The sequence below is a fragment of the Sorex araneus genome, chromosome 8 (genome assembly GCF_027595985.1).
Source record: "Sorex araneus isolate mSorAra2 chromosome 8, mSorAra2.pri, whole genome shotgun sequence".
Classification (NCBI taxonomy): domain Eukaryota; kingdom Metazoa; phylum Chordata; class Mammalia; order Eulipotyphla; family Soricidae; genus Sorex; species Sorex araneus.
This window is the reverse complement of record NC_073309.1, coordinates 64,767,722-64,785,084: the sequence shown is the minus strand read 5'-3', so window position 1 is coordinate 64,785,084 and position 17,363 is coordinate 64,767,722. Positions and strand designations below refer to the sequence as shown.

Here is a 17,363-nt window from a genome sequence, read left to right as displayed (position 1 = left end):
AAAGAACTCGAAAACTGAGTTCCCAGCGGCGAAGACACTGAGACCCGGACATGATCAGTTCTGAGATAATCCTGGTGACATTAAGGGGCTGAATTTCAACATAAAGCATTTTATTTAAACAATACATGCCCTGAAAACACACATGGTGGCATACGCCCTTTCTCAGAGCACTGTCCACAGTCGGGCACTAATAAAGAAGCCTACAGGTCACAAGGGGTTTCCCTCACCAACAGGAGAATATCCAGTCTTGAAAAACAGGCTCAACTCCAGGTTGCAAGAAATAGTACCATAAAATATCATTTAGGAGTTGGGGGATCATGCACCGACTCCTGGTTAGACCCCCAGAACTCCGAGTAACCCCGGGTATAGACCTGGAGGGCCCCTACAGCATTGCCTGATGTGACCTCAGCAGCCCCGAGCACTGCCAATGTGGCCCTGGAGGGCTCAGCACCCAAGGACTTGAGCAACACTGGATCTCTGAGCCACAGCATTGAAGTGCCAGCCGGAGTCATGGAGAGGCCCTAGGGCCACTGAGGACCAGGTAGGAGCCACTCTCCCCTACTTGAGGAAAACTATTATTGGTGTTTTCACAGGGCAATATCCAAAATTACTACTGGGAATAAAGATGTCTAGTTTCAACTCTTAAGCCCGTAAAGAGTTACAGATTTATTTTCCATGTATTAAAAGCAAATTCAGGGCCCATAGACAGTTAAAGGGCTGGAGTCCATGTGCGTCACGGGGGAGGTGTGGATTTGACCTCCACCACGGCACAGTGCTCTCAGCAAGGCTGGGGGCCAACCCTAAGCATCAGAAGTGTTCACTTGTTCATGAGAGTAATTTGCTTTTTTTTGGAGGGGGGGTGAAGGGGACAGGAGAGATAGTACAGAGGGTAAGATATGTGCCTTGCACGTGGTAGACCTAGGTTCAATCCCTGGCACCCTGTATTGTCCCCTGAGCCCTGCCGTAAGTGACACCTGAGAGCAGGACCGGGAGTGAGCTCTGGGCACCACTGGGTATGACCCAAACCACTCTTCAACTCCCATCCCTCAAAAAAAAGTAATTAGATTTTTTTTTGGGGGGGGGGGATGGCCTAGGTTGGTATTTAATCTTGTATCTAGTCAACTAGTACCTGATTAGAGAATCTAATGTAATATCAGTCACAAAAGCATTCAGCACCTTTAATCATCTCAGTTTGTATCAAAAGCATAATCCTCTTTTCTTTTCGGGGGAGTCAAAGCCAATGATAAAAATAATTCTGTATCTACACTTATTGAAGATAGTTTTCAAACGTGCATGTTGGGGCTGGAGCAACAGTACAGCAGGCAGGGTGCTTGCCTTGCATGCAGCCAATCTGGGTTGGGGCCCTGGCATCCCATACGGTCTTCCAGGCACCGCCAGGAGTAATTCCCGAATGCAGAGCCAGGAGTAAACCCTAGCACAGATGGGTGTAACCCCAAAACCAAAAAGATAAAATATAAAATTTGGGTTTTTTTGTTTCTACTTTTTTTTTTTATATTATACCTTAAATCAAGCTAGAATCAAGATAAAGGAAGCACCTATGGGTCTATGTTCTCTTACCCAACACGCGTTAAAGGCAGAAACAGTGGTTAATTTCAGGCTGTGGGCAGGAAAGTACAAGGCGAGCCTAGGATATCTTGTGCCAACAGCAAGGAAACTTTAGAGAATTGGGCTGGCCAATGTTAAAAAAGGATACAGGACCTCCACGTCCCTTTCAAGAATCACAAGTATCAAGAGGAATTATTATAATAGATTAGGCATAAGGAGTTAACTGAAATATAAAGAGAAAGCTAGAAAAATTGATAGCCCCATTTGAAGGAGCTATTAAACCAACTCCTTACTCTGTGAATTAGTAAAGGGAATCAACCATTATTCTGTCTTTTTCAGAATAATTAATAGCCCCATACCAAGAGAAAAAAGCCCTGCTTCGAAGATTACTAACAGCTGGTAACAGTGAAGGCCTGACAGAATCTACAAGTCATCATACCACAGCCACCAAAGCAATTGCTGATTTAAAAAGGATTCTCGTGGGGCTGGAGCGACAGCACAGCGGGTAGGGCGTTTGCCTTGCACGCGGCCAACCCGGTTTCAATTCCCAGCATCCCATATGGTCCCCCAAGCACTGCCAGGATTAATTCCTGAGTGCAGAGCCAGGAGTAACCCCTGTGCATCGCCGGGTGTGACCCAAAAAGCAAAAAATAAATAAATAAATAAATAAAAAGGATTCTCGAGTAATCTTATGAATCATTTATATGGCTCCAAAGTAACGTCACACAGATAACTTTCAGGCCCAAAGGGGATGATGGCGGGGCAAGGGTACGGTTACCCTCGTTCAGTATCGGAGTTGACTCTACTGAAGCAAAGTGTCCAGATGGCATGTTTCCTTGTGTGAAGCAACATGAATTACATTAATAACCAGGGTGTAATCTAGCCCAATATTTCAGCACTGCCTTGTTCAACATTTTTGATTTACAGGAAACATATGGACTGGAGGACAAGTCAACCACCACTGTGAGGAGCCAGAGGACGAGCCCCAGCCCTGGAGAGACAGCTCAGGCCTTGAGGTGCTGGCTCTGTGTGCAGCCAAGACCGCGTGGCGGCCAGCACCGGGGTCAGGAACCTGGAGCTACGCTGGAGAGCTCAGAGCTGGAGTCAGTCACACTCCAGCACCAACAGGGGTGGTTCCTCACACCGCCCCACACACCCTCCCAAAAGATGACCCCAAAGATGTGACACTCCACACAGACAGATGACAGTTTGTACAGCTAGTCAGAGTCAAGAAACAAAACAAACAAAAAACAAGTAACAAGGGCCAGGGCTGACACTCAGTGTCATAGTTCCAGCCTTGCACAAGTAGGTCCTGGGCATGATTCCTGACACTGCAAAAAACAAAGAAAACAAAATTCCCCGAGCACAGAAGCAGGAGTAAGCATAAGTGTGGCACCAAAACGTACAGAAAGCAAAGAGCGAGGGAGAGAGACCAGATACTATCTCTGATGCTGGAGTTAACCCTCATCTCATCAGACCAACAGAAATTTCAGTGGCAATTCAGGTATATAAATAATGTTTGTAGGGCAAAAATGAAATGTTATGATAAAAATATGCAGATCATTAACTGAACAACAAGATTAGAAAACTATGTTAACTGTGTTATTTTGGTAAAAAATAAACAATCTGGGGAACAATAGTACAGCGGGTCAGCCACTTGCCTTGCATGAGACCAGCCTAGGCTCAATCCTTGGGATGACAAATGGGTCCCTTGACCACTGGCAGGAGTGAACACTAAATGCAGAGCCAGGAGAAAGCCGTGAGCACTGCCAAGTGTAACTCAAAAACAAAAAAATAAAAATAAAGTCACCTAATTCTCTATATGTACTTAAAAAAAAGTCTGAAAAGAGAGACATGAGTGTTAAGAGTGGAGATTTCCTACATTTGGTTTCTTCACTTTCTAACTTTATACCAAGCACATGCCTTGTTTTTATATGATAGCAAGTAAGTAACAGGGAGACTTCACTAAGCCCCCACCTGGCCTTTGAGTGGAAGGTGTCACAGAGCAAGGACTGCGGACCAGGACTGCAGATGCCTGGGCTCTACTGGGCTGGCCCTGACACTGGGGAAGGGACCAACTCCCCTAGGCTGCGTTTAGCTTTTTCTTTCTGTGAAGCTGGACTAAATGAACAGTGAGGAGACACTCTGTAAACTGTGAAGTATGGTGATGATGATCTTATTCGTTAATACCGAACCGGTGGCAGACCGAAGTCAACACAGTCCATATAGTATGTAATTTACAGGCCCTCTAGGTTTCAAAATCACACTGTTGAGCTCCTTATCTCAACAAACAGACTGCAGGTTTAGTCTTGTCTCAGCATCGGGCTCACTCCCAGCACTGCTGGGGGACTGTGAGGTGCCAGGGGTCAGCCCAGCGCCCTGCATGCACCCTGCACTCTACCCTGCTGAAACAGCTTCAGTCTCCATGATCAAACATTATGGTCCCCAGCTGTTTCCTAAATGACACAAGTTTGGCGTATCACAATAACGTCAGGAACTTTCCAGGTACAGAGGCAGGAGTCTCATCACGGGGACTGTCCATTACTTATTTTTCCTTCATAATAGTCTTAAGACGAATTCTCTTTTGTCAGGACACCTGCTTGTAAGTCAGTCCTGGGGTTGCCGCTTCTGCAGAATGCTGAACTCCTGGACCAGAACCATAGGACAGCGGGGAGGGCATTTCTCTTGCACGAGGCCAATCCAGGCCAACCCCAGAGCAAGCCCACAGTTCCCTCCTGAGTGCAGAGCCAGGAGTGACCCCTGAGCATTGCCAAGTATGGCCCAATAAAACAAAACCAAAACCAAAACCAAACCAGAATGCTGAGCTCTTGACTTTTGGTGCTTTTTTTCTCTTTCATTGTTCCTCAAGCTTACTTTTCTCGACTGTCACCAACACAGTGAATTGTTTGGTGAACAGAACAATCCTGATGTGTTGGAGTCAAACATTGTAAACCCCAACTTTTGTTATTAGTGTTCACTGTTCAAGGCCTGTGTACTTAATTCTCCAGAGAGTTTGATGCTTCTTCAAACTCTAGGGTTTCCAGAAGATACAGGCCTCCAGATAAATGAAGTGTTCTTGCAAGTGTTTTTAAGATGGTAACTAATTATTCGGAGTTCAGAGAGATAGTACAGGGGTTACGGTGCTTGCCTTGGGTGCAGCCAACACTGATTCAACCCCTGGCATCACATTTGATTGTCGATACATTGCTAGGAGTACTCCCTGAGCACTGTCAGAGGTGGTCCAAGCCCCCTCCTCCCCCATTCCCAAAACACAAGTGCTATTCATTGCACAGACTTTTCTTTGGTCCCGATTTCAGGGCTGATCCTTCCATTCCATCTTACTAAGACTGAGTAAAACATTCCTTTTCATTGCGACCCAATGACAAAAGGACAGGAGGAATTGGCTTTGTAAAACACAGGAACGCATTTACAGTACCTTTTAAAGCTTCCGTTTCTATGTCTACTAATGGCTTCCCCACATAGGCAATATCGTCTACATTATAATACAGTTTTCTAATGACTCCGTCATAACGACTAGTGATAGTAACAGAAGCTTTATCACTTTGAACTTCACAGATGCTATCAAACTGAGACACTGTATCTCCTTCTTTTATATACCTAAAAGAAAAAGACACAAAAAACTTTTACATCAACAATTATAAGTAAAGATCATCCTGACAATGAAAAGTTCATACTGGATTAGATAAAAATTCATCTAGCCCAGCATTTGTTATTTTTATTTAATTTTTCCTAATGATAGTTTAGGTAAAGTGGTTACAATGGTACACGGTGCTGACAAAGTTACTGTACACCCCCAGTCCCCAACGTGCCCGTGACCCTTCACCTCTGCCTCGCTATCACCTCTGGTCTGTCTTCATTCACCTCTCCCCTTCCTCCCATCTGTTACATAATCAGTTTTGTCCAGTAACTGGTGATCCAAGGCCAAGAGTTTGTCATTTTTGACATTATCTATTCCATTGCTGGGTCTTTCCATATCCTGTAGATTAGTGAGATCATTCAATATTTGTTTTCCTCCCTCTTATTTCACTTGATATGTATCTTCCAGTTCCATCCAGGTTGCAGTGAACTACAAGATTCCATCTTTTCTTACAGCCAGCCAATATACCAATCTGAGTATAGATAGGTATATTTGTGTGTGTGTGTGTATACATATATATATAACAACTTTTTTTCCCAATCCATTCATCTGTCACTGAACATTTAGGTTGCTTCCATGTCCTGGCTATTGTCCTAAGCACTGAAGTGGACACACGTGTGCATATATATTTCTTGAATTACTGTTTTTGTGTTGTGGTGTTGGATGCCAGGAAGTACTAGCTCGGCATCTGTTCCCTGTTGCTGCACCAAAGGACATTCTGTAGAAGTTAATTAAAAATTCCTGAATCTCTGATGGATCGTCAAGAAATAGTAAATTTGAAGAATAACTAAATTTCCAGACTTTTACCTCAGTCATTTTCAAGGAATTATTTGTTTCGTATTAAGCAATGCTTAACAAGTGTAGAATTAAGTAAACAAAAAAAATTAATTCCCCAATCCACAGGCTTTGTAATTTTCTGAATAGATTCTCTCTCTGTGTGTTCCAGGATCACTCCTGGTGGTGCCATGGGGTGCCGGGAATGGAACTAGCATTGGCTGTGAGTAAAGCAAGAACCTTAAAAACAATAACCTGTACTATTTATCTGGCCCTGATTCTTTCATTCTTACCGTAACTATTTCAAATCTTGTATATTATCTTATCTAACCTTGTCTATAATCTTCTTTATCACCTTACACATTTTAGCTAGGCTTTTAAGTCTCTTCTAGATAGTCTTTGCAAACATATGAAGGATGGGACCAAACCGAAATCATACATACAATTTTTATTCTAATCATATTTTTATTCTTGTCTTCTATTGTACCCAGTTCTTTGTCCATAAGAAAATATCATACATGACATAGAAATCGAGTTTATTTGGAGGAGTTAAGAGGGGTTAAGGCACTTGCCTTGCATCAACGTGGCTAAGCCTGGTACCACATGGTTCCCTAAGCACCACTGGAAGCAAGCCCCCTGCATACAGCTGGGAGCAAGTCTCTGTAACTAGCGGGTGTGGGGGGAAGGAAGGAAGGAAGGAAGGAAGGAAGGAAGGAAGGAAGGAAGGAAGGAAGGAAGGAAGGAAGGAAGGAAGGAAGGAAGGGAAGGAGGGAGGGAGGGAGGGAGGGAGGGAGGGAGGGAGGGAGGGAGGGAGGGAGGGAGGAAGGAAGGAAGGAAGGAAGGAAGGAAGGAAGGAAGGGAGGGAGGGAGGGAGGGAGGAAGGAAGGAAGGAAGGAAGGAAGGAAGGGGAAGGGAAGGGAAAGGAGGGAGGGAGGAAGGGAGGGAGGGAGGGAGGGAGGGAGGGAGGGAAGGAAGGAAGGAAGGAAGGAAGGAAGGAAGGAAGGAAGGAAGGAAGGAAGGAAGGAAGGGATTAAGGAAGGAGGGAAGGAGGGAGGGAGGGAGGGAGGGAGGAAGTAAGGAAGGAAGGAAGGAGGGAAGGAGAGAAGGAGGGAAGGGAGGGAGAGAGGGAGGGAGGGAGGGAGGGAAAAAACTTAGGTTTAAAATTCCTGAGGAGGGGGCCGCTGGAGCGATAGTACAATAGGTAGAGCATTTTTGTTTGCCTTGCTTTGGCTGACCTGGGTTTAACCCCCAGCATCCCGTATGGTCTCCTGAGCACTGACAGGAGCAATTCTTGAGTGCAGAGCCAGGACTAATCCCTGAGCATCATTGGGTGTGACCCAAACCCCCACCCCCCCAAAATGTAAACATAGACAAAATAATAAAATTAGTGGGGCTGGAGAGACAGTACAGCGAGTAGGATGTCTGCTTTGCAAGAGGCTCATCCAGGTTTGATCCTTGGCATCCTAATATTGGGTGTGGCCTCAAAACCAAAAATAACTAAATAAAATAAAATTACATGCAGTGGTGAAGAGGTCTTGGGCACTTTGGTGGTGGTGGTGTAACAGCATACACCAAGACCATAAAGATCAACATCATGGAAAACACGTTCCCTGAACCATAATAAATCCAAAAACAACTGCAAAAAGCACGAGGAGAGAGCCAGAGAGATAATGCCCTGGGCTGAGTTCTTGCAAACATGCTAAACACCTCGGCACTGCCAGGTGACCGGGAAGCACAGAGCCAGGAGTAGCCACCAAGTACCTCCCAGCGTGGTCCAAAATCCAAACAAATATTCTAAATAAGAAAGCTCTTAGAGAGGACTTTCATTACCAGAATGGAGGTGTGTGAGACTCCAAAATCCACCCCTCCACCAAAGCAACAAGAACCATGGCAAAGGCCATTCGAGTCAGCTCTTTAAGGCTGACGTGAGAGCCTTGTGTTCATGCCCAAGTCCAAGCCGGGCACTCCCTGGACAGTCTGGCACCCCCAGAACTGCCAAAGCAAAATCACACAACTCTGTTCTATGGCTGAGCGCTGAGTAGTCGGATTTGAGCTGGACTGAGAACTGCCAGGCAACGGCCCCTGAGACCTCCAGCACTGCTGAGAAAGTTCTTACAAAAACCAACAAAAATATACTTTCCCTAGGCCTCGAGGATGGTCAAAAGGCTCAAGTGCTTTGTCCGCGGGAGCCCTGGGCTCAGTCCCCAGCAGAGCACAGCTGCCCCTGGAGACCCCCCAAACCCCCTGAGCATCATGGGGCTGGGCCCCAAGTCCCCTCCAGAGAAACCATATACTGGCCAAGGCACCTGCCTTACAGTGGCCGACCCGAATTCAGTCCCCGGCACCCCATATGGTCTCTAGAACCCTGCTAGGAATGAGAGCTGAGCACAGAGCTAGGAGTGAACCCTGAGCACAGCTAGGTGTGCCCCTTCCCAAACAAACACAAAATCTAGGGAATGAAAAAAAATACCCATACATCTCACTGTAGTTTCCACATCATTTCACATGAAATATCCAGTTTTCAGTACATGATTACAGGACATGCAAAGAAATGGGAAACTATGCAGCAAATACAGAACAAGCAGTTCAGAAAAGTCATCTCAGGGGTCAGTTACTAACACTCTAAAGCAGTTGCCTTGTACACGGCCAGCCTGGGTCAGTCCCCAGCACTCCTATAGCCTTTCAAACCCCACCAGGATCTTCCAAACTCCAGCAAGATGGATCCTGAGTACTGAGCCAAGGGCACGACAGGGTGTGGCCCCCAGAAGAAACAAAACAAAGTACCTATTTAAGAAAATGAACAAAGTCCAAACAGAAGAAATGAAAAACAACCAGACACATTATAGCTAAATACACATTAACTGAATCTCTGACAAAGAGAATCTTGAAACCAGCAAAAGGAAACCACTGGTGAAGTGGAAGAAACCTCTTAAGATTAAAAGATCATTGCTACTCGAGAAATCATGGATGCCAGAAAGCAGCTGAAGAACATGTTCAGTTGCTGAAATAAAAAGCCAAGGCTCCTGCATTTTTGGTCCGAGACACTTCAGTGTGCAAAGCCCATCCTTTGCATGCAGGAGGCGCGGGTTTGACGCCTAGCCCCTTTGATGCCCTGGGTGCCACTGGGAACAAGCCCTGAGCTTACGCCAGAGGCAGTTCTGAGACCACCAGTGCTGGCTCCTCATCCCACCCAAAATCTTACAGCTAATAACACTACCATGAAAAAAAGGCCAAAATGAATACATCCCAGATAAATGAGAGACTTAATGGTGAGGACACCTGCCCCGCCGAGAAGTACCAAAAGGAGCCCTTTGGGTATAATGAAAGGATGTGAGACAGGACCCCTGGGGTGTAAATAAAGAACACCAGCAAGGGCCAGGAATCTGGCTCCATCGGCAGCGCATGTGAGGCCCTGAACTGACCCCCACGGCTGGCTCCCCACTCAGCGCTGGCTGGGGCGGCCTGGCCCACCTGTGTTCACGAACAACCGAAACAACTAATAAACAAAAGCCTCTCAGAAGGAGTCGGCCAAACAGTACAGGAGGTAAGTGGAGCCCAGTTCCATCTCTGGCACCGCTTCTGGTACCCCAAAGGACCGACATGCTCCTTGGCATGAAGCCAGGAGGAGATCCTGAGCACACTCAAGCCTGGCTCAAAGCCAAACCTCTCACTGGAGGGAAGTACACAGGAAGAATAAGAAAACATGTGTGTATTTTGGGGGCTGGAGTGAAGTACAGTCAGCAGGACACTTGGCATTCACCGACATCCCTGAGCACTGCCAGGAGTGATTCCTGCGTGGGAATAACCCCTGAATACTGCTGAGGATAGCCCCAAACAAAACAAAAGCTTTGGCATACTACTGAAACTCCACTGGTGTTAAAATTACGTTGTCTTAGGGGATCAGAGGGGAAGTTTAGGAGTAGTATAAGCATTTGCCCTATGTGAAGCCAGGCCTGGTTCAAATCCTGGCCACATTTGGTCCCGAGTACTAGCACCAGAAGAAAGTCCAGAGCAAAGCATTGTGTGGCCCAAAAGAACAAAAACAAAAAATGGGAAATAGATTGCTTCCTCAAAGTAGAAGTACAAATGGCCAAAAGACACATGAAAAAATGTTATACTGCTAGTCATCACTGTATCAATGTATCGCTGTCATCCCATTGTTCCTTACTTGAGCGGGCACCAGTAATGTCTCCATTTGCCCCAGCCCCGAGATTTTAGCAGCCTCTCCTTACTCGTCTTTCCCAACGATTGGAAGCTCTTTCAGGGTCAGGGGAGTGAGATCTGTTATTGTCACTGTATTTGGCATATCAAATACTCCACGTGGAGCTTGCCAGGCTCTTCTGTGCAGGTGGGATACTTTCAGTAGCTTGCCGGGCTCTCTGAGAGGCGTGTGTGTGTGTGTGTGTGTGTGTGTGTGTGTGTGTGTATTTATATATATATGTATATATATTTCCCTTTCTGATGATTGACTCTGATAGCTTTCTAATAAAAATGGAAGTCAGAAAGTGTGAGTTCCCGAACTTTGCTCTTTTTTCAAGCTCGTGTTGACTATCTGGGATCCCTTGAAATTGGGGGTCATCATCACCATCGTCATTTTGCCATACCTGCACCTCGGGGATCTGAGCCTGGAGACCTGACAGTGCTCAGGGGACCATACTATGAAGCCTGGGATAGAACCCAGTCAGACGCCTGCAAGCTACCCTCACGTACAATCTTTCCAGATAGAAAATTAGCACTTTGATAGAGGTTCCACGCTCATGTCAGCACAAAGGTGGAATGCCTTGTTTTAAGAAAAATTTCAGCATTGTTATCTAGTTTTCCTGCTAGTCATCAGGGAGATGCAAATCAGAACAATGAGATGTCATTGCAAGCCATAGGGACACACATCCAAAAGAACAAAAGTAACCAGTGCTTGGGTGGGTGCAGAGAGAAAGGGACTCTCCTTCATTGTGGGTGGAAATGCTGACTGGTCCAGCCTGGACTATATCCCGGGGACCAAAAACACACAAAAGAAATGCCATCTGCACATCTATGTTTATCTAAGCTCTATTCACAATAGCTAAAACCTGGAAACAACCCAAGAGCCCAAGAACAGATGACTGGTTAAAGAAACTATGGTACATCTACACAATGGAATACTACACAGTTGTTAATAAAAATGAAGTTATGAAATTAGCTTATAAATGGATGGACATGAAGAGTATCATGCTGAGTAAAATGAGTCAGAAGAAGAGGGACAGACAGAATGACTGCACTCATTTGTGGAATAGGAAAAAACATGAGACTAATACCCAGGAAAGTAAAAATGGCCAAGAGGATTGGTCCATGGTTGGAAGCCTGCCTCAAGTTCTGGGGGAGGAGGCAGTTGGGACAGAGAAAGGTCCACTACGACTCAGTCAGTTGGAAATGATCACTCTGGACAAGAACTCCGTGCTGGGCCAGAGCGATAGCACAGCGGGTAGGGAGTTTGCCTTGCACGCGGCCGACTCAGGTTCAATCCCCAGCATCCCATATGGTCTCCCAGCACTACCAGGAGTAATTCTTAAGTTCAGAGCCAGGAGTAACCCCTGAGCATCGCTGGGTGAGACCCAAAAAGAAAAAAAAAAAAACTGTGTGCTGAAAATAAAGGAACAAACATAACCTCTCAGTATCTGTATTATAAACCCCAAAAATGGGGGGAGGGGGGGAAGAGCTTGCCATAGAGACAGGCTGAGCAGAATGGGGGTGCACGGTAGGGAAACTGAGGACACTGGTGGTGGGAAATGCACACTGGTGGAGCGACAGCGTTGGAATATTGTATGACTGGAGCCCAATCATGAACAGCTTTGTAACTGTGTCTCTCATGGTGATTCAATTAAAAGAAAAATAATGAAAAGAAAAATAATTAATTGCCTTAGATTAATAAGTCAACTATAATGCTTGGGCAACCAGTGAAAAAATAACCTCAGCCCTGCATGTATGAATGTGAATCCTGCCTGGGTTCAATCTCCAATGCCACAGAACCCACAAAAAATATAAGTTAAGGTTCGGATGTATGGCTTGCATGTGGCTGATCCCTGTACCACCAGGAGCACTCCTCTGAGCCTAGGAGAAGAATAGTCTGTGTATGCCAGTGGGAACACAAACAACAGAACAAAATATATGTATATACACACACACATATATATACACATATGTATATTATGTATATACATACATATATACATGAAGCAAGGAGATTAAATGGCATATTTCATTTAACAGCATATTTCTTTTCAGTATATGTTTGAAGTTAGAAAAATAGTACAGGGATTAAGTCATTTGCCTTGCATGTAGTCAATCCCTATTTAATCGCTGGCACACATATGGCCCCATGAGCACTGCCAGGACTGAACAGTGAGTGCCACTAAGTGTGCCCAAAAGTAGGGGAAAAAGAGGGGGAAAGCATCTAGTTCTACACAAAAGAAGAATGCTATAGAAGAATAATCCATAGAAACCACATGAAACATGTAGAAAACAAATACAAAATCTTACCTCATTTGTAACTACATCAAATGTAAGTGGTTTAAATGCCACAATAAAAAAGCAGAGATTATCAGAAAGCACTTTAAAAATTATCCAACTAGTGGGCCAAAGAGATAGTACAGTCCACAGGGCACTTGCCTTGTGTGTGGCCAACTTGAGTTCTATCCTAGGAACCACACATGGTCCCTGTTTACTGCCAGGAGTAATTCTTGAGCACAAAGCCAGAAGTAAGCACTGAACACAACCAGTGTGGGCCTCCAAACAAACAAATAAAAAAATGAAATAATTCAACTGTATATTTTTTGTTTTGTTTTGTTTTGTGGCCACATTTCTCAGTGCTCAGGGCTGACTCTTGGCTCTAAACTCAAGGATCACTCCTGGTGAAGCTCGGGAGACCAAATGTTGGAGTGCAGGTCAGCTGTGTGCAAGGGAAACAGCTTACCAGCTGTATCGTCACTCTAGTCCCAAATAATCCAATTATATGTTATCTATAAGAGATGTATCCTTTGGGGTGAGGGTGGGGGACCCATTTGACAGTACTTTCAGTTCTGTGCTCAAGGAACCCTGTGGTTATGGGGGGAAAACCAGAATGAGCTGCATGAAAGAAAGAACCTTAAACCCTATATTGTACGTGACATTTTCTAAATTAAAACACAAGTAGAGTAGAAATAAAAAGACAGTGAAAGTGCATACTGTGAAAGACAGTATGCAAAGACTGAAAGAGCTGGAGTAATTGGACTAGTTACGGACAAAGGACTTTAATACAAAAGTATATATAAGATCCAAAAGCACATAAAGAACTGTTTAGAACTCTGTCAAAAACTTAAGTTTAGTGGCTGGAGTGACAGCACAATGGGTAGGGCATGTGCCTTGCATGCGGCTGACCCAGGTTCGAATCCCAGCATCCCATATGGTCCCCTGAGCACCGCCAGGAGTAATTCCTGAGTGTAGAACCAGGAGTAACCCCTGTGCATTGCCGGGTGTGACCCAAAAAGCAAAACAAACAAACAAACAACTTAAGTTTATTTACCTTCTATAGTCAAACACTTTCTTTTGTGAATACTAAGAAAGGGCAGGGCATTAACTGTCTCTTATACAAAAATAGTGACTTCAGTTAAATTATGCTTTCTAGTATTTTACCAATTGCAGTAAGACAATGTTTTTCAAAATTCAGATTTACATAAACTATGTCTGAGGGAGAAACACAAAATTAAAAAAAAAATTCTTAAAAGGACTTCTGAAAAAAATAAATCAAATGATTCCTTTCTTATTTAAAGACTCATTTAGAGTGAAATGATCTTTTTCAAGAGCCTGAAGAGCCCCATACCATGCAGACAGGTCTGGTGAGCAACCGGGAGACAGATGGTAAAGAACTACTAAAGGACAATAGAACCTGAGGCCTGGGTGGCTAAACTAAATTCACCAGAGCTGGGGGTGGTCGGGAGGGGCTCTAAGGCGATGGTAGAGGGAAGCGGATCTCTGGTAGGAAGTGGAGGCAGGACGATGTATGCATGAGACCCTACCATGGATAGTATTCCAGTAGCTGGAGAGACAGCACAGCTGGCAGGGCCCTTGTCTCGCATGCAGTTGGCCTGAGTTTGACCCCAGGCACCCCATATGGTCCTGCACCGTCCAGGAGCCATCTCTGAGTTGCAGAGGCAGAAGTTCTGCACAATTTCGGAGCAATACATGAGCATAATACCTGAGCACAACTAGGTATGGCCCCAAACCGAAAACAAACAAGCAAAAAATAGAAGAGTAAATCATGGTGTTTCAAATACAAGAAAGAAGAAAAGAAATGTTACCAGGCACCAGAGAGGGGCTCAAAAGGCTGGCGCACATGCTTTGCATCCAGGAGGCCTGGGCTTAATCCCCTGCACTGAAAGCAAACAACAACAGTTTTGCTTTTGTTTTGGGGCCACACCTGGTGATGCTCAGGGGTTACTCTCAAGGCTCTGCACTGAGGAATTACCCCTTGGTGGTGCTTGGGGGACCATACGGGAAGCCAGGGATCCAACCCGGGTTGGCCATTTGCAAGCCAAAGGCCCTGTCCACTATATGATCATTTGTGCCACACACACCCCGCCCCATAACTGTTTAAAAATATTCTGAAATCAAAAAAAGAGCAGCCTTAGAGTCAGAAATGTGGCTCCATGGTAGGACATCACTGAGATCGGTGAGGCCCTGGGTTCTACCCAACACCACTCTCCGGCAGTAAGGAAAGTAAAGCAGGACAGTGAGCAAGCACTCAAGGGCTGAGTGCAGCTTCCGAGTCAGGCCCAGGGTTGACCCCTGGCTCCACAAGGCCCCTGCCCCGAAGAGCCCCCAGACAGAGACATGGGAGGTGCCACCAAGCATGGCAGGTGTGGCAAAAACTTGAAGACAAATAAATCACGGGGTTGGTTTTGGAAAAAGGAAAATGATGTTTTGGAAAATTGATAACAGCTGTACATATTTCTTCGCAGATTCCAAATGCATGTTCTCTTTATTCCACTTGATGCTTTCAATGGCCTGTGTGTGTAGCACACTGTCACTCATAATGTCATACGTGGAGACCAAAGCCCATGCAGCCCACACTGAGCACATCCCCATGCAAGCATGCACGCAGTCCGGATTCTCTGATTTGGTTTCTAAAGTACCTATCCAGCAGCACTGTGAGCTTACTCCTGCCCCTGCTCTGGCCTGGGTCTTCTGTGTTACTGAAGTTCTCTTCTCACTTAAAAAGTACTGGCAAGAGAACTGCAGAAGAACAATGTTCAGGGGAGAAGAACCAATTCTTAAAAGGACCTCCCAAGTGGGACAGAGCGGGTAGGGCATTTGCCTTGCACACAGCCGACCCGGGTTCAGTTCCCAGCATTCCATTTGGTACCCTCGGCTCACCAGGAGGGATTCCTCAGTGCAGAGCCAGGAGCAACTCCTGAGCACTGGTGCCTGGGTGTGGCCACAAAACTGAGTTAAAAGGGGGAGGGATCCTCAACACTATGAAACCACAGTGAAAGAGCAACTTATTTATCTGTTACTTTGGGAAACTCTTAAAAATTAAATAGGTCTCTCCATCTCGGGAGAGACCTCATGGAGATATAATCTGTTCAAAATTTAGGTCTGCAGGTCTTGTGACTGAAAGCTCCAGGCTTTCTCGGGGGTCGGGGTGGGCTACCTCCTCCCACCTCCCTGAACTTCCAGAAGCCCCAGCAGTCACATCTACACCCCAAAACAGCCACCCAGTTAAAAAGCTACACAGCTTTACTATCCTGATAAAAATACTGAATGCCGTGAACAAACACGATGACCTCTTAGCACCTGCACTGCAAACCATAATGCACAAAAGGAAAAGGAGAAAGAAAGAAGAAAAGTGCCTGCCAGAGGGAGGCTGGGGGTGGGGTGTTGGAGGGTGGTGGGAGGGAACCAGGGAACATTGGTGGTGGAAAATGTGCACTGGTGGGGGGATGGGTGCTGGGTCACTGCATAACTGAAACCCAATCATGAACAGCTTTGGTCTATCTTATGGACATTCAATAAAAAAAACTTTTTTTTTTTTTTTTTTTTTTGCTTTTTGGGTCACACCCAGCAATGCTCAGGGGTTACTCCTGGCTTTGAACTCAGGAATTACCCCTGGCAGTGCTTGGGGGACCATATGGGATGCCGGGGATCGAACCTGGGTCGGCCGCGTGCAAGGCAAACGCCCTACCCGCTGTGCTATCGCTCTGGCCCCTAAAAAAAACTTTAAAAAAAAATAGTAACGTGGAATTCATGACCACTTCAGTCAGCTTAATCAGTGGCTGAATAAACAGGAGTACTCTTACATTTAAAATAATAATAATAATAATACTTAAACAGGCCAGATATGTGACTCACCAGTAGCACGCATACCCTGCATGTATGAGGCCCTCTGATTTTGATCCATAGCACTCCAAACCCCCACCAAATCATTTAAACACCCTAGATTACTGCATCTTTTCCCCAGAAATTGAAAGAAAGCATGCAGAAAAATACAGCTAAGGTAGTAGAGGGGTTTTTCTTATGTTCCAAGACCTTTTTTGAACATTTTAAAACCTCTTTAAGAGTTATTTTTGACTCAAGCCCGTTGGTTCTGTTTTTTGTTTTTGGGCAACACCAGGAGAGGCTCAGGGCTGACTGCTGGCCCTTCGCTCGGGGATCACTTCCAGCGGAGCTCTGGGGACCATCTGGGATGCCAATGATCAAACCCAGGGTGGCCACATGCAAGGCAATGCCAGGACCACCGTACTATCACTCTGGCCCAACTGATTTTAGCCTTTTGGTATAACCTTTCCTAAAAATATAGGTACAGCAATGGTTAGCCCATCACACTGGCAGTTCTTTGCTCTGTTGGACCAGGTGGGACCCTCAATATTTGGGAGCCATTCCTGGGGGTGTGTCGTGACCTGGGGGATCATGTGGTGTCCTCACCTTTGCAGGCAGATCGTGCTCTCCAGAGCATGGAGCCCTCTCCAGGAGAGAAAGCTCACGTACAGGGTGATTTTTAAATAGTTCGGGAGAGCCAGAATGCAGTGCAGTGGTAGCGCATGTGCCCTGCATTGTGAGGCCCTATGTTCAATCGTAACATGCACTATAATAAAAAATATATAAACAGTTTGGAAGGGGTTCTACGTTTACACATCAGATGCTACTCACAACACAGGGCATCTCAACTGAACATATTTTAGTCCTTTATTTTTCTCTCTTTTTTTAGTTGAAGTGAGGGAGGGCAGTCAAAGGAATGGTTTGCTGTGGGTTTTTTTTTTTTTTAATTTCTTTGGTTTTGGGGCCACTCCTGGCTGTGTTCAGAGCTTGTTGTTCCTGGCTCTGTGCTCAAGGATAACTCCTAGAGGTGCTCAGGGGA

At 45.5% G+C, this 17,363-nt stretch overlaps 1 protein-coding gene across 2 annotated transcripts in view; it reads right to left on the bottom strand.

Moving 5' to 3' along the window:
* Positions 1-17,363, bottom strand: part of DBT (dihydrolipoamide branched chain transacylase E2) — a 51,773-nt gene that overhangs the window by 19,202 nt on the left and 15,208 nt on the right. The window contains exon 4 of one of the 2 annotated variants that reach the window (XM_004614653.2): positions 5,003-5,184. The exons of the other annotated variant lie outside the window; for it this stretch is intronic. Within the exon in view, the coding sequence (XP_004614710.2) occupies positions 5,003-5,184 (182 nt within the window). The remainder of the gene's footprint in view (positions 1-5,002; positions 5,185-17,363) is intronic. 2 annotated transcript variants of the gene reach the window in all.